The sequence below is a fragment of the Lithobates pipiens genome, unplaced genomic scaffold, assembly GCF_037356315.1.
Source record: "Lithobates pipiens isolate NorthernLeopardFrog02 unplaced genomic scaffold, aLitPip1_a1.2 Scaffold_1, whole genome shotgun sequence".
Classification (NCBI taxonomy): Eukaryota; Metazoa; Chordata; class Amphibia; order Anura; family Ranidae; genus Lithobates; species Lithobates pipiens.
Window position 1 is genome coordinate 102,737,613 of NW_027507685.1, and position 23,763 is coordinate 102,761,375.

Below are 23,763 nucleotides of genomic sequence, written 5' to 3' on the forward strand. Positions count from 1 at the left end.
AACAAAGCAAATGTCACGTACAGGCAACGCCATAATAGGCGTGCCTTAAATACGCATGTCCCGCCCGATGACGCCCAATCGTCGTGTTGCCGTTGCAACGTCATTCGGACCGGCGACACAAACTCCAGTTGCGCATGCGCCCGCCACCACATCTTGCGCCTGCGCAGTAAGGACTTAACCATGCTCTGTACGCAATGGGGGAAATAGGATGCTGCGAAACTGAAGGGGACCGGACGGAAAGGCGCAATGGAACAGTGCCAGTCAACGAAACCGGTCCATCGCGTCAACAAAGGCATGATGCCTGTGACGGTGGGTGGCCGCAAAGTGCCCAAAGTTGAAACTATGTGACCCATTAGATCCTTCAGCAAGTTAGAATCTAGAAATCACGTGTAACATTTTAATTCTAAACAGTTATAACTAGATTGATTTAAACATTTAAATATTATTTAAAATTAAATACATCAATGGGCAGAGAGAAAAAAACAAATATATAAATTTGTAATAATGATATCAAATTATTAATTATTAAAAAAAAAGAAAATATCAAAATATCATATCAAAGGACTTAGTGCTTAAAGGAACGGTCTATATGACTGAGTCTCGCTTATACCTGGGGCATATGTCGCATTGAGTCGCTCGATCCACATAGTTTCTTTTCTCAAAATTTGTTTATCCCAGTTGCCTCTTTGTGAATTTGGAGGAACCATGGCCAGGGCAGTAAATGATATAACAGAAGTATCAAACTTATGATAGATTTCTAGATGTCTACTTATTGACGTGATCATTTTCCCACCTGTGGAGTAATATACATGATCTTTAATGCGGGAACGAAAGTGTCTGATTGTTTTACCCACATAAAACGCAGAACATTTGCATGACATAAGGTAGACCACTCCACAGGTGTCACAGTCAACATAGAAGTTGGGGACAAATTTTTTCCCCATTAGGTAAAATGTTGACCTGTCTGGATCAAGGGACAGAATGGACATTTGCCACATTTAAAGATTCCATGTCGCAAACAGTTTCGAGATGTGGTGGAAAAGTGGCTAGACGTGAGTTTTTCTCGTAAAGATCTCGATCTTCGAAAAGTAATGTTGGGGAAAGTGTTTACATATTTACCAAGGATAGGGTCCTCACGAAGTAAGGACCAGTGTGAGGCCAATATTTCATGTATCTCAACGTGATGGTTGGAAAATCTGGTTATAAATCTAACAGTTGAGGACTGCTCAGTTGTCTTTTGTTTATATAAGAGGGAATTTTGTGATTGACGTAGAGCTATATTATATGCTTTACGTAGAGTAGATTTACTATATCCCCTATCTTTCAAACGATCACGTAATAAGTTGGCTTGAATTTTAAATTCCTCACTGTTGCGACGCAGTCTAATATATTGTGCGTATGGCATACTACGTATGAGCGTATCAGGGTGTGCACTTACTGCATGCAGGATTGTATTGCCTGCTGTCTCCTTTCTAAAAAGGGTAGAGGCAATACACCCTGCATCATCTTTGAAAATGGTAAGATTGAGGAATGTAATTTGTGACGCATGACTGACTAATGTAAATTTTAAATGAAAAGAGTTATGATTCAAGCTTGCAGAAAATGACTCAAGTTCGTTATGGGTACCAGTCCAGATGATAAATATATCGTAGATGTATCGCAGGCAGCATAACGCATGTCTGTTATGGATCAACAAGGCATCATCTGAAAATATGTTAGGTTCTCACCCCCCCCAGGTACAGGTTGGCGTAGGCCGGGGCACAACATGTGCCCATGGCTACCCCCTGCACCTGGAGGTAGTGGGTCTTTTTAAATATAAAACAATTCCGTGTGAGTATGAATTGTAATAAATCCAAAACAAATTTGCAAAACTCCCATCGATGGAGATCTTGTTCATGTAGGAAGGTATGTGTTATCCTGATGCCCCTGAGGGATACTTGATTAAAGAGCCTCCACATCCATGGTTACGAGTAGGGCATCAGGAGGCATGACCATTCCCTTGATATGTTTTAATAAATCGAGTGTGTCTTTGATATATGAAGGTAGGGCTAGTACATGTGGCATGAGAATAGAATCCAATAGACGACTTGCGTTCTCTGTTCCCGCTTACGTGCACCTGGATGAGAGGGGTAAGGAGGGAAACTGCCTTTTCGAGATGAGCACTGTGAAGAGAAAAGAGTAGAGTCTGATTCAGTATCATCATCTGTAGTCGAATATCCATAGATTTTGTTTTACGAATTACGATAATTAGGTCTAGAGTTTCTGTTCTGTACATGAGATTGCCAGTGATAGGCGAAGCCTTCACTCAATGCCAACATATCTTTCGATCGTTTATTTTGTTTTTTAACCACTTCCCACCCGGCCAATGCATATATACGGCCGGGTGGGAGCCGTCTACTCCTGATAGGAAGTTCAGGAACGTCCTTCAGGAGTAGCGGGATCGCGCGCGCGCGTTCCCGCGCAGCGGCGCGATCCCGATGTGCTCGTGTCACCCGGACACGACACATCTCAGATCGGCAGGAGGGCTCTGTGATTGGCCCTCCTGATCACATGACGGCCGTGTCCAATCACGGCCGTCATGTGATGTAAACAAACAGCCGGTTGCTAGGCAATCGGCTCTCCTCTCCTCACACGGAAGTCACCGCTGAGGAGAGGAGAGCAGAACGCTGCAGCCGGCTGATAATCAGTGAGTATGGGCTGCTTTTTACTCACTGATCATCAGTGTAGTGTAAACATACAACACACCACACAGTACAAACACAGTCCCCACATATGTCCCCAAAACACACATGTCCCCAAAACATACATGTCCCCAAATAATAAAAACACATGTCCCTAATAATAAAAACATGTCCCCCACATATGTCCCACTAAAATCACATGTCCCAATGATTATCTGCACACATTTGTACGTGATCACCTGCACACATATGTACATGATCATTTGCATACATATGTCCGTGATCACACAAACCAATGATTATACACTTAACGGAATTTTTTTTACCAAAAACATGTAGCAGAATACATTTTGGCTTAAATTTATGACAAAATTTGATTTTATTGGATTTCTTTTCAAATAGAAAAAAGAAAATATTTTTTTTTCCAAATTTCCGCTATTTTTGCGCTTATATCGCAAAAAAAAAAAACGGAGTCGTGAATACATAACACCAAAATAAAGCTCTATTTGTGCGAACAAAATGATAACAATTTCATTTGGGTACAGTGTAGCATGACCGCGCAATTGTCACTGAAAGCGCTAGAGCGCTGAAAGCTGAAAATTGGGCTGGGAAGGAAGGGGGTGAAAGTGCCCTGTATTGTAGTGGTTAAAAATTATGTCTTTAGTTATTCTGGTAATATAGTCTCTTAGGTCTTGTAACCGTTTTTCATAAAGGGTATGTGTCTTTAAAGTTTCACTTGTAGATTGCAAAAGTGAGATGTCTTTTGGTCTAATGTATTCAATTCAGATTGATGTTGTGTAATCAACAGTTTCATCAGATTTATACTACATGATGTAAGTATATTCTCCCAGGCTAGTTTAAACTCAGGAGTAACATTTTGGAATGATGGAAAAATCTGTGTTCTTAGACCCAAGGGACTTATATTCTCCCGAATATACTTATTCTGGAATTCGATATGCCAATATAAATTGTTTTTCTTCTTAAGTAAGCGTTTCATTTTGGCCATAAATTGGTTTATGCCAATCTCCTGTTCAGTATCAACGTTACAGTTCGTATGGATCTCTGACATATATCCCGTCCAGGCAGTACCTATAAAGTCCATATTTGCCTTCAATACTCATATACAGAAAGGTTTTTTAAGGTAAATAATGCCCAAAAAAAGATGAAAATGTATGATATTAAAGTATCTTAAATGGTATACACCACTATTAAGCCCACAATATAGGGGCTTCCACCCTAAAATGTTTAAGAAAAAAGGAGAATAAGGGGTGGGTGTATCAATACACCTAGTGGTATGGTGGATTTGATTCCTTGCCTAAAGGAAAAGAGTACCTGTGTGTTCTTAGGAGTACCAGGCATGGATCGTAGTACAGCTGGTGGAAGTCCAGAAGCCGATGGTGGTCAGAGCAGGTGTCAGATGAAAAGTAATCCAGAAATAGTTTTGAAGTTGAGTCAGGTCACAAGGCAAGGTCAGGGCCATCAGCAAATAAAGAGTAGTCCATAATACAGGCAAGGGGTCAATAACAGTAGAATCCAAAGGGAGGGCAAGGCAGAGCAGGAACACATATGTCAAGGGGAGTGTACAGGTAGCAAAGCCCAATGACAAGCTCAAAGACTTGGGCTTGTGGTGCTCACATAGAGCTCCCTAGCACCTCGGCCAGTTGGATCAGAGGAGGTGAAACAAGCAGCGTCAAGCTGCTCTGTAGCGAGAGGGAAGTTGTGGCGGGGATGTGCCACTGCTGGTCAGTGGAAGCAGAGGAGGTGCAGTCTCCTGAGCAGGCTGGGAAGCATACATTTTTCCCCCGTTGACCAATGAAAGCAGAGGGGGCATGATGTCTGACACCCAGTAATAGAGACATAGGCAAGGCATCAGAGACTCGGCTCTTAAGTCCTGTTGTGGGCTGTCAACATACAGCATTTTCGTAGACTGGGTGGTGTCAGCCCTGGCCCGTTGTCTTTTGCCAAATTACTCAACCACTTCCACTCTCTATAACATAAAGGCTACTCATTCTGTAGTCATGATAAGAACTAGGAGGGCTAAAGAGCTTATTCAGGAAGTGTGCACAGGACAGCTCTGAATTTCTGACAAGGCCAACCATTTTTGCACTTACCATATGGTTACATCTACAGTGCATCCAGAAAGTATTCACAGCCCTTCACTTTTTCCACATTTTGATATGTTACAGCCTTAATGGATTAAATTCATAATTTCCGTCAAAATTCTACAAACAATACCCCATAATGACAACATGAAAAAAGTTTGAAATCTTTGCAAATTTATTAAAATAAAAAATGAAAAAAATCACAGCCTTTGCTCAATACTTTGGCAAAGCACCTTTGGCACCAATTACAGCCTCGAGTCTTTTGAGTATGATGCTACAAGCTTGGCACACCTATTTTTGGGCAATTTTTCCCATTCTTCTTTGCAAGACCTCTCAAGCTCCATCAGGTTGGACAGGGAGCATCGGTGCACAGCCATTTTCAGATCTCTCCAAAGATGTTCAATTGGGTTCAAGTCTGGGCTCTCACTGGGCCACTAAAGGGCATTCACAGAGTTGTCCTATAGCCAATCCTTTGTTATCTTGGCTGTGTGCTTAGGGTCGTTGTCCTATTGGAAGATGAACCTTCGCCCCAGTCTAAGGTCCAGAGAGCTCTGGAGCAGATTTTCATCCAGGATGTCTCTCTACATTGCTGCATTCATCTTTCTCTTGATCCTGACTAGTCTCCCAGTTCCTGCCACTGAAAAACATACCCATAACATGATGCTGCCGCCACCATTTTTCACTGTAGGGATGGTATTGGCCAGGTGATGAGCTTCATGCCTGGTTTCCTCCAGACATGACGCTTGCCATTCAGGCCAAAGAGTTCAATCTTTGTTTCATCAGACCAGATCATTTAGTTTCTCCTGGTCTGAGAGTCCTTCAGGTGTCTTTTGGCAAACTCCAGACGGGCTTCATGTGCTTTTTACTGAGGAGTGGCTTCCGTCTGGCCACTCTACCATACAGGCCTGTTTGGTGGAGTGCTGCAGAGATGGTTGGTCTTCTGGAAGGTTCTCCTTGCTCCACAGAGAAATACTGGAACTCTGTCAGAGAGCTCATCGTTTCTTGGACACCTCACTGACTAAGGCCCTTCTCCCCCGATCGCTTCAGTTTGGCTAGGCGGCCCGATCTAGGAAAAGTCCTGGTTGTTCCAAGCGTCTTTCATTTAGGGATGATGGAGTCCACTGTGCTCATTGGGACCTTCAATGCCAAAGACATTTTTCTGTACCCTTCTCCAGATCTGTGCCTGCATTCAATCCTGTCTCGGAGGTCTACAGACAATTCCTTGCACTTCGTGCTTGGTCTGTGGATACACTGTTAACTGTAGGTCTTTATATAGACAGGTGTGTGCCTTTCCAAATCATGCTCATTCAACTGAATTTACCACAGGTGGACTCCAATCAAGTTGTAGAAACATCTCAAGGATGATCAGTGGAAACAGGATGCACCTGAGCTCAATTTTGAGTGTCATGACAAAGGCTGTGAATACCTATGTACATGGGATTTTTTACATTTTTATTTTTAATAAATATACAAAAATTTCGAAAAAAACTTCTTTCACTTTGTCATTGTGGGGAATTGTTTGGGAAATTTTGAGGAAAATAATGAATTTAATACATTCTGGAATAAGGCTGTAACAACAAAATGTGGAAAAAAGTGAAGCGCTGTGAATACTTTACGGATGCACTGTATTTTAATGGTATATTTAGAGACCAAGAGGGAGCAAATAAGTGACGTACTTCGTTAGGGTTTGCATACACTTTAACATTCGAATCCAAGTATTTTGTTTCCAGTCTTAATGTCACGTAATATCTTTAACAAACAAGATTATTGTTACACACTGTCTTGGATCAAGCAGCCTCCTCAGCCTTGCCGTGGATATTCAAAGCTACCACATTCAGTCCAGTGCAGGAGCCATCCATTACGCCATCATCTCTCCAGAGTGTTGTATAAATGCCCACTGCAAGAATAATGATGTTCAGGAAGAGTTCTAGTATTGCACAAATGTGACAGATATATCTTAGTTAATGGTTAACAACCTTATGATCCCACCACGTACTTTGCTTACTGTACAACTGTAACTTATATTTCGAGACTGATCTAATTGTTGTCGGTGGAATGATACACAACATAGAGTCGTAAATCACTGTGGCGTCTTGGAAACCATGATTGCTTTTGGTGCTACAAATAGAGAAAACAATATAACCATTGATTCCTGGTGGCCTATCTATTAATAATATCCAGAGAACCCTTCCCTAAAATATGACATCAGTACTGACCTAAATCTACTGATCTAGCATCATCATCATCATTTCCAAACATGTTTGTTGAGATCAATTTTACAGAAAAATGTGCCCTATTTATGGATAACTGGCCATCGCACCATCTATGTGTCCAAAGGAATTGGACACCCTTCCAAAATTTTGAGTTTTGGTGCTCACAGTGCAGGGCATCTTTAATACCAAGGCATGCAAATACATTGTAGGCAATTGTACTCTTCCAACCTTATGGTAACAGTTTGGTGAAGACCCTTTTCTGTTCCACCATGACCCAGTGTACAAAGCCAGCTCCATAAAGACATGGTTTGACCAGTTTGGTGTGGTGGACCCTGCACTCTGTACACAGCGCACTCCTAAACCCTGTACTCTGCACCTATCCCACTCCTCAACTTTGCACTCTGTACATAGTGCACTCCTCAACCATGCACTCTGTACACAGTGCACTCCTCAGCCCTTCACTCTGTATGTAGCATACTCCTCAACTCTGCACTCTGTATGTAGCACACTAAACACTGCAGTCTGTACACAGCATACTCCTCAAACTGCACACAGCAACTCCTCATCCCTGCACACTGTACACAGTACACTCCACAGTCCTGCACTCTTTACACAGCACACTCCACAACTTTGTACAGAGCAACTCCTCATCCCTGCACTCTGTACACAGCGCACACCTCAAACTGTAAACAGCATACTCCTCAACCCTGTACTCTATACACAGCATACTTCTCAGCCCTGCACTCTGTAAACAGCACTCTCCTCAACCCTACACTCTGTACATAGCACTCTCCTAAACCCTGCACTCTGTATGTAGCACACTCCTCAACCCTTCACCCTGTATATAGCACACTCCTCAACTTTGTACAGAGCAACTCCTCATCCCTGCACTCTGTACACAGCGCACACCTCAAACTGTACACAACATACTCCTCCACCCTGTACTCTATACAAGAGCATACTCCTCAGCCATGCACTTTGTACACAGCATACTCCTCAACCCTGCAACTCTGTACATAACACACTCCTCAACCCTGCACTCTGTATGTAGCACACTAAACTCTGCAGTCTGTACACAGCATACTCCTCAAACTGCACACAGCAATTCCTCATCCCTGCACACTGTACACAGTACACTCCACAGCCCTGCACTCTGTACACAGCACACTCCTCAACCCTTCACCCTGTATATAGCACACTCCTCAACTTTGTACAGAGCAACTTCTCATCCGTGCACTCTGTACACAGCGCACACCTCAAACCTGCCCTCTGTACACAACGCACTGCTCAACCCTGCACTCTGTATGTAGCACACACACACCTTAACTCTGCAGTCTGTACACAGCGCACTCCTTAACCCTGAACTCTGTATGTAGCACACTCCTCAACCCTGTACTCTCTCTATACACAGCATACTCCTCAGCCCTGAACTCTGTAAACAGAACACTCCTCACCCTGCCCTCTATATGTAGCACACAGTGCACTCCTGAACTCGTATGTAACAATACCCCACTTCAATTATGTCACACCCACCATTTGATGTAGCAGGTCCCTGCCCCCACACCACCTCCCCAACTCTCAAAAGATGAGTTCCTGCACCTTTTTTTGCTGCAAAAGAAAAAGCCTTGGGTATGTCCCTGTTTTTTTTGTCATTCATGGTGTACAGCTATGTAATACTTCACTGAATTGTATCAAGCAACATTTTCAAAATCTGAAGGCATTACACAATAATATGGGGTATTACATCACTTAGAGCCAAATATAGAGTCTTTTGTAATCCATATATGCACGTGCTGTGCCAGATTCCAGTTTGCCCTTTTTCTTTACAACATTCTTGGATTTTCTGAATGCTAATTTTATTAAAAGGACACATTTTGCTTCAAGCTAGCAGTGTAGTAATCTGACTTCAGTAAATAAATCCCATGAAGCGAGATTAAATAAGAGACCGTTATTGTATTGTAAAGGTTGCGGGGAAAAGAGGGATCATCTGTACAGCATCACACAGTCTTCCTAGAGCAAAAAACTGAAAATAATGTTATAAGATCGGCGTAATGCCCTATACACACGGAAAATGTCCAATCGGATTAAGACAACAAAATCCAATCTGACTTTTTCAGATCGTTTCTAGAGAATTCCAACGGACAAAGTGCCACACATGCTCAAATTAAATTACGACACCAAAGCTATTGGCTACTAGCCTCTACGTAGTCCCGTCATATGCAACAAACATCACCACATTCCAAACGATCAGATTTTCCGACAACTTTGTCTCACCATGTGTATGCAACACAAGTTTCGGCCAAAATCCGTCGTAAAAAATCAAACAGATTTTGTGGTCGGAATGTCCGACCGTGTGTACAGGGCATTAGAATGCTACAGATACAAGCTCAAAGCACCATTTTCAATGTAGGTTTCCAACATGTTGGAGGATCTTTTTTTATGTGCATTCATTGAAATTCCAGTCATTAGTCTCACTGTTTCGGGTTTCTCTATTCCAAAAAAAAAATCACAATGATACCACCTGTAGTGACTACGTAGTCCAGATTATTTTTATAACAAATATCCTTTACACTGCAATCCACCATCCAAATAACGGGCCCTACACTGAAGACGTTCAACGCCAGCCAAGGTTTATTGCAATGGCATCACACTACTGACTGCGACTCAAAGTAACACATGGCATTTGAGAGTCAGCAGTGTGCTGTTAATGCAAAAACCTTGGCTTGGTTTGAAGTTGAACGTCTTTGGATGGTGGATTGCAGTGGATAAACAGTGGACTCTAGGGCTCTGGCAGATGGCTAATTGCAGGAAATTGGCAGTCCATCATCCAGCCCACCATTTACACTGCTGTTCACCATAAAAAGAAAAAAAAAAAAAAACAGACCGCACACTGAAGATGTGCAACTCCAACCAAGGTTTATTGACAATGGCATCACACCACTGACTCCCACTCAAAGCCATGCATGGCTTTGATGGGAGTCAGCAGTGTTCTGTCTATGCAATGAACCTTGGTTGAAATTTAACATCTTTGGATGGTAGATTGCAGTGGAAAAAGAACAGGCTTCAGGGCTCTGGCAGATAGCTGATTGCAGGAAAAATCGGCATTCCACAATCCAGTCCACCATTTTCACTGCAGTCCACTATCCAAAACATGGGCTGCACTCTAAAGATGTTCAACTCCAGCTAAGGTTTATTCCAATGACATCACACCACTGACTCCCACCCAAAGCAGCTATTGGCTTTGGGTGGGAGCCAGCGGTGTGTTGTCTTTGCAATAAACCTTGGTTGAAGTTGAAAGTCTTTGGATGGTGGATTTAAGTGGATGAACAGTGGACTCCAGGGCTCTGGCAGTCGGCTGATTGCAGGGAATTGGCAGTCCACGATCCAGTCCACCATTTTCACGGCAGTCCACCATCCAAAAAAAGGGGCCGCACAATGTTCAATTTTATTCAAGGTTTATTACCATGACATCACACTTCCGACTCCCACCCAATGCAACACCACAAAATAAGCTGCACACTAAAGATGTTTAGACAAGGTTTATTGCAATGATATCTGTGGCTTTGGAGCCAACGGTGTGCTGTCTATGCAATAAACCTTGGTTGAAATTAAATGTCTTTGGATGGTGGATTGTAGTGGAGTAACAGTGGACTCCAGGGCTCTGGCAGTGAATCGGCAGTCCACCAACCAGTCCACCATTTCAACTGCAGTCCACCATCCAAAAAAAAGGGGCCTGCACAATGTTCAACTTTATTCAAGGTTTATTGCCATGACATCACACTTCTGGCTCCCACCCAAAGCTACACATGGCTTTAGGTGGGAGTCAGCAGTGTGCCTTCTATGCAGTAAACCTTGGTTGGAGTTTAACGTCTTTGGTGGATTTCAGTGGAGTACCAGCAGACTTCGGGGCTTTGGCAGTTGGATGATTGAAGGAAATCAAGGAGGATACAGGCTGGCCTAGAGTGTTGAAAAGGGGTTGGGTTCCTCTAAAAATAATTTCCAGTTATCCACTCTCTAATGGGAGCAATAAAAACCCAACAGGAGTTCTAATTTTTACCTTTTGATCCAACCTAGAGCAGACAGTCTCAAAAATGGGAACTGGTACCCTCATCCCTTGCAAAACCATATCTCCAAAAGCCAATGCAAAATATGGAACTTTAATGGTACCATGTAGTGTAGTAGAGAAGAAGCGTCTGTAGAGATATCAAAAAATTCTTAAAACACACACACACACACACACACACACACACACACACACACACATATATATATATATATATATATATATATATATATATTATAATACTAGTTTGATTGTCAACCACATATTTTTTGCTTTTTGTCTCAACTGGGGGGTGAACCGAGGACTTGCATGACTCCTTTTTGTAATGATGCATATTTACACTTAGACTGTGACCTTGTATTTGGAAAGTACAGAATCCGCTGGTGGCCTGGTCTTCTGGTGATATGGGTCAGTTGGAATAGGTTTGATGTTAACATTTGACAGTAATCCCTTTGATATGAATGTTTGAGTAATGATAATGATAACCTTCCCTCTGAAGGTCAATGAACAGAATATCTTAAAAGGGCTACATTTATTTATTTAATTATCAATAGCGGTGACACAGTGATAAATGAATTGGCACGGAGAAGGTCATGGATTCACACTAATGTTTATGTTGCAGGGCTTACTTAGATCTCAATGAACTAAAACAACGGCTCAATGTGACTGGGTCAACGCAACTCAACATATTTTTTGCAAATTCGTCAGAAGAGGAGCTGGCCGGGGTGGCCACATGGCCTTGGGACAAAGAGGTTCTTACATATCTTGGTAGGTTGTGCTTAACTACTATGGACTGTTTGCATACTTTGTCTACTATTTTAAAGCTAAACGTAGGTCTAGGGAGCATAAGATAGTAGAGTCACCTACCCAATCTGGCACTCCGTCCCTTCAACATCTTCTCCCCCATACCTCAGTAGTCTAATGGTTTTCTCCTCATTAAGACAGATACAGGGTCCATAGAAAGTGCCCCATTCTTCCTACTGACACCAATAATGGGGCACAATTCCTCCCACTGACACCAGGGATGGGGCACTACTCCTCCCACTGATACCAATGACGGGGAACTATTCCTCCCACTGACACCAATGATGGGGCACTATTCTCTCACTGATACCAATGATGGACACTATTCCTCCCACTGATACCAACGATGGGGCACTATTCCTCCCACTGACACCAATGATGGGGCACTGTTCACCCCACTGATACCAATGATGAGGAACTATTCCTCCCATTGATACCAATGATGGGGTACTATTCCTTCCACTGACACCAATGATTGGGCACTATTCCTTCCACTGACACCAATGATGGGGCACTATTCTCTCACTGACACCAATGATGAGGCACTATTCCTCCCACTGATACCAATGATGAGGCACTATTCCTACCACTGATACCAATGATGGAGCACTACTCCATCCCGTCAATACCAATGATGGGACACTATTCCTCCCACCAATACCAATGATGGGGCACTAATCCTTCCACTAATACCAATGATGGGGCACTATTCATTCCACTGATACCAATGATGGGGCACTATTTCTCCCACTGACACCAATGATGGAGCACTATTCCTTCCACTGATACCAGTGATGGGGCACTATTCCTTCCACTGATACCAATGATGGGGCACTATTCCTCTCACTGACACCAATGATGAGGAACTATTCTTTCCACTGATACCAATGATAGGGCACTATTCTTCTCACTGACACTAATGATGGGGAACTATTCCTTCCACTGATACCAATGATGGGGCACTATTCCTCTTACTGACACCACTGATGGGGCACTCTTCCTATTACTGACACCAATGACTGGGGACTATTCCTCCCCCTATTTACCACAGGCACTACATCGTTTTCTTACTCCCACTTACCACCAAGTCTAGGACAATGTTTACTCCACTGACATGGAGGCATTTTTTACTCCCACTGACCACAGTCCAGCCCCTCTAAAGTCTGAAGACCCCTGTCCTAGACTAAATGAGCATTTAAATACAGAAGTATGGTTGCATCCCCACTACAAGGGAGGATTCAGAAAGCACAGAGTTGTAATATAAAGGATGCTTTAAAACGATGTAAACTTATCCTTTTTGCCTCCCTTTCCTGACACAAACAAGCCTATCCTGACCTGAACATCCTTTGTGTGCAGTAGCTCCCTATATGATTCTATGGGCCCATGTCCCTTGGCCAAAGATCCTTGGGAGGCAACCTCATAGAACTCTAAGGCCGCGTACACACGCGGGGACTGTTCGCCCAACTTTGTTCGTCAAACAGTTTGAGCGGACAGTCCGCTCAAAATTAGCATGGACGGACTTGGCCACACATGACGAACGAACAGTCCGCTGAAACTTGCGCGATGACGTGAACAGCACGTACGACGGGACTAGAAATACGACGTCCTATACACTGCAATGCAACCTTCGCCGTGTAAATCCTTTCTGAGCATGCACGGAACTTAGTTTGATGAACAAGCCTACACACGGGCGGACTGTCCGCTCAAACCAAGTTTCAGCGGACAGTTTTACGGAATTTCCGAAAAACTTTGTTCGTCAGACTGTCCGCTGAAACTGTCCGCTGAAGCCCACACACGAGCGGACTGTCCGCCGAAACACTGTTCAGCGGACAAAGTTGGGCGAACAGTCCCCGCGTGTGTACGCGGCCTAAGCCCACGTACACACGGTCGGAGATTATGCCAACCAAATCCGTCGGATTTTGCCCGTCGGATTTAGTCCGACGGATTGTGTCCGAAACTGTTGCATACACACGGTCGGGCCAAGTTGGCGAAAAATCCGATCTTTCAGAACGTGATGACGTAATTTCGTTACGATTACATTCAGGCTAGTAGCCAATAGCTTTGATGTAGGAATTTGATCTGAGCATGCGTGGCACTTAGTCCGATGAAAATGCTCTACACATGATCGGATTAGGTCCGTCCGGCCCAGTTGGTCGGGAAATATTTCCAACATGTTGGAAAATTGGGTCGGACGGAGATTCGGACAGAATCAGTCCGATGCATACCACACACAGTCGGATTATCTGATGACACGGTCCGATAAGATACATTCCGACGGATTCTCCGACCGTGTGTACAAGGGCTAACTAAGCCTACTGCACAGGTAGTGCCTGCACCGAGAAGATATTGGCATACCTCTGAACCATCCCAGATTCGCCAGGACCATCTCAGTATTTCAAGTAAATTTCAAGTAAATCCGAGTGACCTGTGAATCTGGGATGAATCCCTCAGCGGAGCCCAGTGCCTGAACAAGTCCGGGGCACTTGACTCCACTAGTCTACCTGGCAGGTGTGCGCAATATGGCGGCTGTCAAGGCTGAAACTCGCTCCGTGCCTAGCCAGCACTGCACCACCTCCCCCACCCATTCACCTGCTCGTCAGCCCGCTGTACAGCCTACAGAATGGGAGAGGAGGTAGGCTAGGTCTGCTCTGCCTCCTCTCTATGTCCCCCTGTGTCCGCCCACAACTTTTGGCATGCAGCCAATGCTGTGCCTGTTAAGGTATTGTGTGGGTGGGAGTTTTGAAGCAGTGCTTGTGATGTCACTGCCTGAGCCTCTGGGTGAGTGAACAACTGATCTGACCCCTCACTCGCTTCCATCTAATCCTGTCTTCCACATACTATAGGGATCCTTCCTGCCTTCCATATGCCATAGTGCTCCTGCCTTCTATGTGCTATAGTGATCCTTTCTTCCTGTCCTCCATGTACCATAATGATCCTTCCTTCCTGCCTTTCATATGCCATAGTGATCCTTCTTGCCCTCCATGTGTCATAGTGATCCTTCCTGCCTTCCATGTGCCATGGTGATCATTCCTGCCTTCCATGTACCATAGTGATCCTTCTTGCCTTTCATGCACCATAGTGATCTTTCCTGCCTTCCATGTGCCATAGTGATCCCTCCTTCCTGTTTTGCATGTGCCATAGTGATCCTTTCTGCCTTCCATTTATCATAGTGATCTTTCCTCCCTTCCATGTACCATAATGGTCCATATGTGTCATAGGGATCCTTCCTGTCTTCCATGTGCCATAGTGATCCTGCCTTCCTACCTTCAATGTGCCATAGTGATCCTTCCTGCCTTCCATGAGTCATAGTGATCCTTCCTGCCTTCCATGCACCATAGTGATCCTTCCTTCCTACCTTCCAATTACCATAGTGCTCTTCCTCCCTTCCATGTACCATAATGATCCATATGTGTCACAGGGATCCTTCCTGTCTTCCATGTGCCATAGTGATCCTGCCTTCCCACCTTTGATGTGCAATAGTGATCTTTCCTGCCTTTCATTTACCATAGTTATCTTTCCTGCCTTCCATGCATCATAGTGATCCTTCCTGTCTTCCAAGTAGCATAGGGATCATTCCTGCCTTCCATGTACCATAGTGATCCTTCCTGCCTTTCATGTACCATAGCGATCCTTCCTGCCTTCCATGTGTCATAGTGATCCTTCCTGGCTTCTATGTGCCATAGTGATCCCTCCTTCCTGCCTTCCATGTGCCATAGTAATCCTTTCTGCCTTCCATTTACTAAAATGGTCTTTCCTCCCTTCCATGTACCATAATGATCCATACGTGTCATAGGGATCCTTCCTGTCTTCCATGTGCCATATTGATATTGCCTTCCTACCTTTGATGTGCCATAGTGATCCTTCCTGCCTTCCATGTGTCATAGTGATTCTTCCTTGCTTCCATGCACCATAGTGATCCTTCCTTCAGGCCTTCCATTTAACATAGTAATCTTTCCTCCCTTCCATGCACCACAATGATCCATATGTGTCATAGGGATCGCTCCTGTCTTCCATGTGCCATAGTGATCCTGCCTTCCCACCTTTGATGTACCATAGTGATCCTTCCTGCCTTCCATGTGTCATAGTGATCCTTCCTGCCTTCCATGTACCGTAGTGATCCTTCCTGCCTTTCATGTACCATAGTGATCCTTCCTGCCTTCCATGTGTCATAGTGATCCTTCCTGCCTTCCATGTGCCATAGTGATCCCTCCTTCCTGCCTTCCATGTGCTATAGAGATCCTTCCTGCCTTCCATGTACCATAGGGATCCCTCCTTCCTGCCTTCCATGTGCTATAGTGATCCTTTCTGCCTTCCATTTATCATAGTGATCTTTCCTCCCTTCCATGTACCATAATTATCCATATGTGTCATAGGGATCCTTCCTGTCTTCCATGTGTCATAGTGATCCTGCCTTCCCACCTTCAATGTGCCATAGTTATCGTTTCTGCCTTCCATGCATCATTGTGATCCTTCCTGCCTTCCATGTATCATAGGGATCCCTCCCTCTTTCCTTCCATGTACCGCAGTGATCCTTCCTGCCGTCCATGTACCCTCCCCCTCCAACTATTATGTTTGGCCGCACACACATTTAGTGTGCCACAGGTGACTATTTACCTTAAATGTCTCTTATTCCCAAGTTCAAAATTTGGTAGGTATGGATATTGGGGTTCAATAAGGGTGGAGAGTGACTTAAGGGTGGAGGGGTAGGGTGGACAAAAATAAAAAGTGAATTTTATCTTAAAGTTGACTTTTATACAATTCAAAAATGTGCCTTTTATGAACAAAAAATGAAATGAACTATTTAGATCATTATAGCTACCTTGTCATTTTCAGGAGCCCCTAATAACTAGATCCAACTCTTCCCTAGGCCATGGCTGTCCAGTTAGAAGAAAGTCCCACTGGGGCAGGCTAGATGGACAGGCAATCATCAGATGGGCTTTCTTGAAAGAGATTGGGGTGCTGGGACCACACCCATCAAGAGGGGTGAATTCCCGGCACTATATAAATACCTGAAATAAATAAATGAATATTGGGGGTGCATTTTGTAGTTGAATTTTTTTTATATAAACAGGTTGCCTTTGCCCGAAGACATGCAGATTATCTTGCTTACAGGAAATTTGAGGTTGCCAGCAGAGCTTTCAAAGGAATGTAGGGGAATTGGAAACAAAAAGTTGTATTTGCAAACTTGCTTGATTTGCATGAAAACAATTAAAAGAGCAAAGGTGTATTAAAGGGTAAGTCCACCTTTTAACAAAAAATAATAAATGCACATTTTTTCGCAGGTAAAAAAAAAGTGCATTAATTTTTTTGGGTTTCTGGCGCCATGCAGGTCTCCTGCAGACTGTCAGATGGGCAAGCAGATACAATCCGACAAGAAGAGAGAATGAACTACCACAGCGCTCCACAGCACCATAGTAGTTAATTGAAAACTACAAGCCGACAGCTACAAAGGCTGCCGGACCTTGTAGTTTTTCATTCACAGAACGCTGTGAATGAGTGACGTGGTGGGGCGGGCACAGTCATGTTGGAACAGGAAGGGCCCATCCTTAAAATGTTCTCACAAAGTTGGGAGCATGAAATTGTCCAAAATGTCTTGGTATGCTGTCTTCTTAAGAGTTGCCTTCACTGGAACTAAGGGGCCAAGACCAACCCCTGAAAAACAACCCAACACCATAATCCCCCCTCCACCAAATGATTAGGACCAGTGCACAAAGCAAGGTCCATAAAGACATGGATGAGCGAGTTTGGGGTGGAGGAACTTGCACCTCAACCTGATAGAACACCTTTGGGATAAATTAGAGCACAGGCTTTGAGCCAGGCCTCCTCGTCCAACCTCAGTGCCTGACGTCACAAATGCACTCCTGGAAAATAGGTCAAACATTCCCATAGACACACTCCTAAACCTTGTGGATGGCCTTCCCAGAAGAGTTAAAGCTGTTACAGCTGTAAAGGGTGGGCTAACACAATATTGAACCCTATGGACTAAGACTGGGATGCCATTAAAGTTCATGTGCGTGTAAAGGCAGGCGTCCCAATGCTTTTGACAATATAGTGTATGTATACAAGGGGTCTTCAAAAAGACCACTTATTTTATATTTAATAGAGTTTAAAAAAGTGTGGAAACTTTTTGTAGAATCCTGGTATAAGAGTTGGTGCCTTGGGTCCTGTTAAGGGAAGAACTTGTTTGAGCTTATCTTGACTTTTTACTACAGCATTGAATGACAAAGCCATTGCAGTGGGCAGCAGCTCTTACCATAATGTACAGATCTACATTCTTGTATGTTACGGCAGACCTACCTAGTTCTGAAAGCGCCACAATCTTCTTCCACAAGGTCTTTAAGAAATTACTACCATCAAATGTATGCAAAAAAAGGTTTTATATAGCTTAACCGGCATCCCTCTTGCTCTTTTCCAGGTGGCATTGTCATGAACCCCTCTTTTTTTGGAGTTCCCGGCCATACTCATACCATGATCCATGAAATTGGACACAGCCTGGGACTATACCATGTCTTCCGCGGCATCTCGGAAATTTTATCCTGCAGCGATCCGTGCATGGAGACGGATCCTTCCTACGAAACCGGGGATCTGTGCCACGATACCAACCCATCGCCTAAGCATAAGAGTTGTGGAGATCCTAACCCCGGACCTGGGAATGAAACTTGTGGCTTTCGAACTTTTTTCAACACCCCGTATAATAACTACATGAGCTATGCAGGTAAGACATTTGCTCACAGCAAAAAAATAAAAAATAAAATAATCTGACAATATACACTGCTCAAAAAAATTCAAGGAACACTTTAAAAACAGATCTCAATGGGGAATAATCTCATTCTGGATATCTATACTATATATCTATATGGATTGGGTGTAGGATCTATACGGGTATGGACTGGGTAATATGTTAGGATCTATACTAGTATGGACTGGGTAATGTTACATAGCTACATAGTTACATAGTTAGTCAGGTTGAAAAAAGACACAGGTCCATCTAGTTCAACCACAAAAAAAATAAAAAATAATAATAATATTAATATCATACAATCCCATATACCCAATTCTATATCCACAGTTGATCCAGAGGAAGGCAAAAAACCCCAGCAGAGCATGATCGAATTTGCTAAAGCAGGGGAAAAAATTCCTTCCTGATCCCTCGAGAGGCAATCGGATTTTCCCCGGATCAACTTTACCTATAAATGTTAGAACCCAGTTATATTATGTACACTTAGGAAATAATCCAGGCCCTTCTTAACCATTTAAGGACCGCCGCATGGCAATGTACGTCAGCACAATGGCACCAACAGGCACAAGCACGTACATGCACGTGCTTGCCTTCCAGTGGGTGGGGGGTCCGATCGGACCCCCTCCTGCTGGCTGCGGCGGTCCGTTTTTGCTTCAGGAGCGATCCGGGATGAGGGGATGGCCGTTGGTTTCTGGCCATCCCCTCTCGATCGCTCCTGGCGAATGAGAAGCTTCCCCCGCCTGTGTAGTGTAAACACAGGCAGGGAGGAAGTGATGTCATTCTCCTCGGGGCGGTCTTTTTGACCGGACTGCGAGGAGAACACATAGTAAGTGCACCAAACACTACACTGACATGTAGGTACACATAGACACACAAATTACCCACCGATCACCCCCCCCCCCCCCCCCGATCGCCCCCCTCCCAGTCACAGTGTCACTGATTGCAGTGATCATTTATTTACTGATCACTGCATTTAGTGTCAGTTGTGACAGTAAAAAGTGTCAGGGCAGTTAGTGTTAGGTCCAGGGTAGCCCCCTACTCCCCCCCCAATAAAGGTTTAACCCCCTGATTGCCCCTAGAGTTAACCCTTTCACCCCCTTTTGCCAGTATCACTAAGCGATCGTTTTTTTTTTTTTTTTTTCAAAAAAATGTTATTGAGAAAAGAAAAGGGTACATTACAAATGGGTGAACAGTACGTACAAATTTTTTCTCATTTTTGAAAATTTACAGGCTATATAATAGCAATATATTGAGCAACAATTGGTGCCAGGGCACCGTCCCACAAACCACATAATGGAGAGTATCACTCTCCCTGACAGTCGAATAGAAACGAGGTAGCAATAACTGGATGGATCAGGGAATAATTAGGCACTAACTCAACCTCGGGGAGAAGAACAATATATATATCAGATCATCAAGAGGGCTCTGATTGGGGGGGGGGGTAGGAGGGGGGAGGGGGGGGCCCATAATTGCAGTCTTGTCGTGGGTAGCTACCCAGTAGTGGAGGGGGTTGCGGTGGGCCATTGGCCATTTTAGATAAAAGAGTGTTCACCAAGGTGGGCTTGTTCCTGAGGAGTAAGTTGCGATTTCACAAAAGCGATCGTTTTTCTGATCGCTGCATTAGTGTCACTGGTGCCGCTAGGTAGCTAGTTATTTTTTTTAGGTTCACCGCCAGGTTTTTATAGCGCTAGGTACCCCCATATACTACCCAATAAAGGTTTTAACCCCCTAATTGCCCCTAGAGTTAACCCTTTCACCAGCGATCACCGTATAAGTGTCACTGGTGACGCTGGATAGCCAGTTAGTTATTTAGGTTCCCCGTCAGGTTTTTATATAGCGTCCGGGACCCCCATATACTACCTAATAAAGGTTTTAACCCCCTGATTTCCCCTAATTAACCCTTTCACCCCCTTTTGCCAGTGTCACTAAGCGATCATTTTTCTGATCGCTGCATTAGTGTCACTGGTGCCGCTAGGTAGCTAGTTATTTTTTATGTTCACCGCCAGGTTTTTATAGCGTTAGGTACCCCCATATACTACCTAATAAATATTTTAACCCCCTGATTGCCCCTAGAGTTAACCCTTTCACCAGCGATCACCGTATAAGTGTCACTGGTGACGCTGGTTAGCCAGTTAGTTATTTAGGTTTCCCGTCAGGTTTTTATATAACGTCAGGGACCCCCATATACTACCTAATAAAGATTTTAACCCCCTGATTGCCCCTAGTTAACCCTTTCACCAGTGATCACCGTATAAGTGTTACGGGTGACTCTGGTTAGTTAGTTTGCTTTTTATAGCATCAGGGCACCCACCATTTATTACCCAATAAAGGTTTAACCCCCTGATCACCCGGCGGGTGATATCAATTAGGTTTTAGGGTCAGGGTCTGCGTCGCCCCAGGCAGCGCTAGGTTAGTGCCAGTACCGCTAACACCCACGCGCAAAGCATACACCTCCCGTAGTGGTATAGTATCTGAACAGATCAATATATGTTTAGCAGTTTAGGGTTCCAAAAAAACGCATTGTTAGCGGGATCAGCCCAGATACCTGCTAGCACCTGCGTTTTGCCCCTCCGCCCAGCCCACCCAAGTGCAGTATCGATCGATCACTGTCACTTACATAACACTAAACACATAACTGCAGCTTTCGCAGAGTCAGGCCTGATCCCTGCGATCACTAACAGTTTTTTTTTGGTAGCGTTTTATATTTAAATCCTGAAGGGGGTGCTTGGTTTTCGGGGTCCTGTACGTGGCTAGGCTCCCAAAAAGTCCCTCATATGTGGTATCCCCGTACTCGGGAGAAGCAGCAGAATTTATTTTGAGGTGTAATTTGACTTATGCCCATAGTATGTGTGAGCAATATATCATTTAGTGACAACTTTGTGCAAAAAAATAAATAAAAATTTGTAATATTCCTGCAACTTGCGGCAAAATATAAAATATTTCATGGACTCAACATGCCTCTCAGTAAATATCTTGGGGTGTCTACTTTCCAAAATGGGGTCATTTGGGGGGGGGGGGGTTTGTGCTATTTTGGCATTTTATGGCCTTCGAAACTATGATAGGTAGTGAGGAGTGAAATCAAAAATTCGCACCCTTATGCCGCGTACACACGGTCGAACTGTTTGACGTACTTAGTCCGTCATACAATCCGACGTACAATCCGGCGTACTTTCCACTGAACAGACTTGACCATACACGGATACCCAAACAGTCCGACGAAAGCTTGCGCGATGACGTACAACACGTACGACGGGACTAGAAATAGGAAGTCCAAGACACAGCAAAGCCCAGTAAATCCTTTCTGGGCATGCGCCATTCTTAGTCCGTCGGACTAGCATACTGACGACCGTATTGTCTGCTGAAACCAAAGTACGACGGACAGATTTTTGGAAAAACCGAAATTCTTAGTACTCCGGACTGCACGCTGAAAAAGTCCGCTGAAGCCCACACACGAGCGGATTGTCCACTGAAATGTGTTTCAACGGACTAAGTACGTCAAACAGTTCGACCGTGTGTACGCGGCATTAGAAATCCTGAAGGCAAAAAATCAATCAATTACGTAGTGTGGGGGCGTGGCCGGATGCGGGAGTGAGTGAGTGAGAGAGTGTGAATGCTGGACGCCCGCTCTTAGCCTCCCCTCACTCTCCCTCTATGCAAAGAAATCTCCCCGTTAATAGAAGTGGCGCCTAGCCTGGGTTCCCAGCCGGGCTCCGTGCGCAATACAGCGGCCCCAGCTTCCTTACTCTGGAGCTCGTCGAATATCATCAAGCGGAACTTGGCGTTAGTTCTCGCGGGAACTCGTACCAGCGTGAGCCCAGTGTCATCAGCGACGCGTCACTAGGAGCGAGCCGAGCCGAAGGAGCCTGCGGGAGCCCGAAGGAACCCTTCCAGCAGACCTGGGACGCTCTGAGAACAGAGACAGAAGCCTGAATCAAGAAGACCCAGGCGGCGGCCCGTAGTAATTTACGAAGAAGAAGCCTACGGTATCTACCTAGGCTAACGGTAAAGCGGGAGTGAGCCGTGGGGTGAGAGGCAAGCAAGGAGGAGGGTGCAGTACCCGGGAATGGGCATATGAACGTTTAAACATACCGGTTCAGTGTTATCGACCCATTAAGCTTGCTTGTTGGAAGATAGAGGCTGCCAAGCTCTCGGTGCTTCCGGGGCTTACTGAAACGGCTTTCCCCCCCCTCTTTTTTTTTTTTTCTCTTTTTCCCTCCATATGACTGCATTGCTGTGTTTACAGCGTGACGAACTGTGCTAACCAACTACGCAAATTCAATACAGCGCTGAGAAGCAGATAATCTGTCGGGGGAAAAATCTTTTGTTTTCATGCTTAGTCTGTATGGTTAACTTGTTGTCCCCTTGGTCTGGGGCCACTGCACTGTCTTTGTTTTACCGTACGGACTTGTACCATATTGACAAATTAGGGGAAGGGGGGGAGGAAGAGAGGGGGAAGAGGGGAAAGCGAAGGAAGGAAGGGAGAAGTAAGCAAGAGGGAAGGGAGGAAAGGAAAAGGGAGGAAAAAAGCTGACTGTTTGGAAACTGCGCCTTTACTGGTTCTCTACCCTTTTCTATTGGTGGTCAGCTAGCCTCCTTTCTCCCCTCTTCTCGGTTGTACCCTTCCTTCCCCTCTCCCTTTTTCTCTTTTTTTTTTTTTTTTTTTTTTGGGGGGCGATCTTATTGCAATTCTCCAACACCACTACTCTTAGCCACTTCTCTACCATGCTCAGCAAGCGGGCCAATGAGGATGGGCTGATTGGTGAGGGGAACCAAAAAACCCGGGCAGCCAAAGAGAAAGCAAACCAGGCATCTGCTACTGCGGCAGCAAAATTGGAACGCTTTGCCCATGCAACTTCCCCTACCAGAAAAGGGCCCCATCAGTCAGCAGGGCAAACAAAGATACAGGGGGGTACTACGGAAAGGAGAAGCATCACTCAACTAGCATCTAATCCAGGTCGATCACCTAGTGGAAGCAAGATGCATGACCCAGCTACAGCAGTAAGCAAGATAGCGCACAATATAATAGCTCCGGTGGAATCCCCTCCGTTAGAGGGTGATGAACCCACATTGCGCGATATATTGCAGGCAGTCAATGAATGCAAGGTGTCTATAGGTGGCCTCGATAATCAGCTAGGCAGTATTAAAACTGAACTGCACTCCA

At 44.6% G+C, this 23,763-nt stretch overlaps 1 protein-coding gene across 2 annotated transcripts in view; it reads left to right on the plus strand.

Moving 5' to 3' along the window:
- PAPPA (pappalysin 1) overlaps positions 1 to 23,763 on the plus strand; it is a 418,033-nt gene that overhangs the window by 144,421 nt on the left and 249,849 nt on the right. For both annotated transcript variants that reach the window (XR_013270192.1, XM_077467932.1), the window contains exons 3-4: positions 11,682 to 11,827; positions 18,279 to 18,578. Coding sequence is in view for 1 of the 2 variants with exons in the window: in XM_077467932.1 (XP_077324058.1) it covers positions 11,682 to 11,827; positions 18,279 to 18,578 (446 nt within the window). In the remaining variant the exon portion in view is untranslated. The remainder of the gene's footprint in view (positions 1 to 11,681; positions 11,828 to 18,278; positions 18,579 to 23,763) is intronic.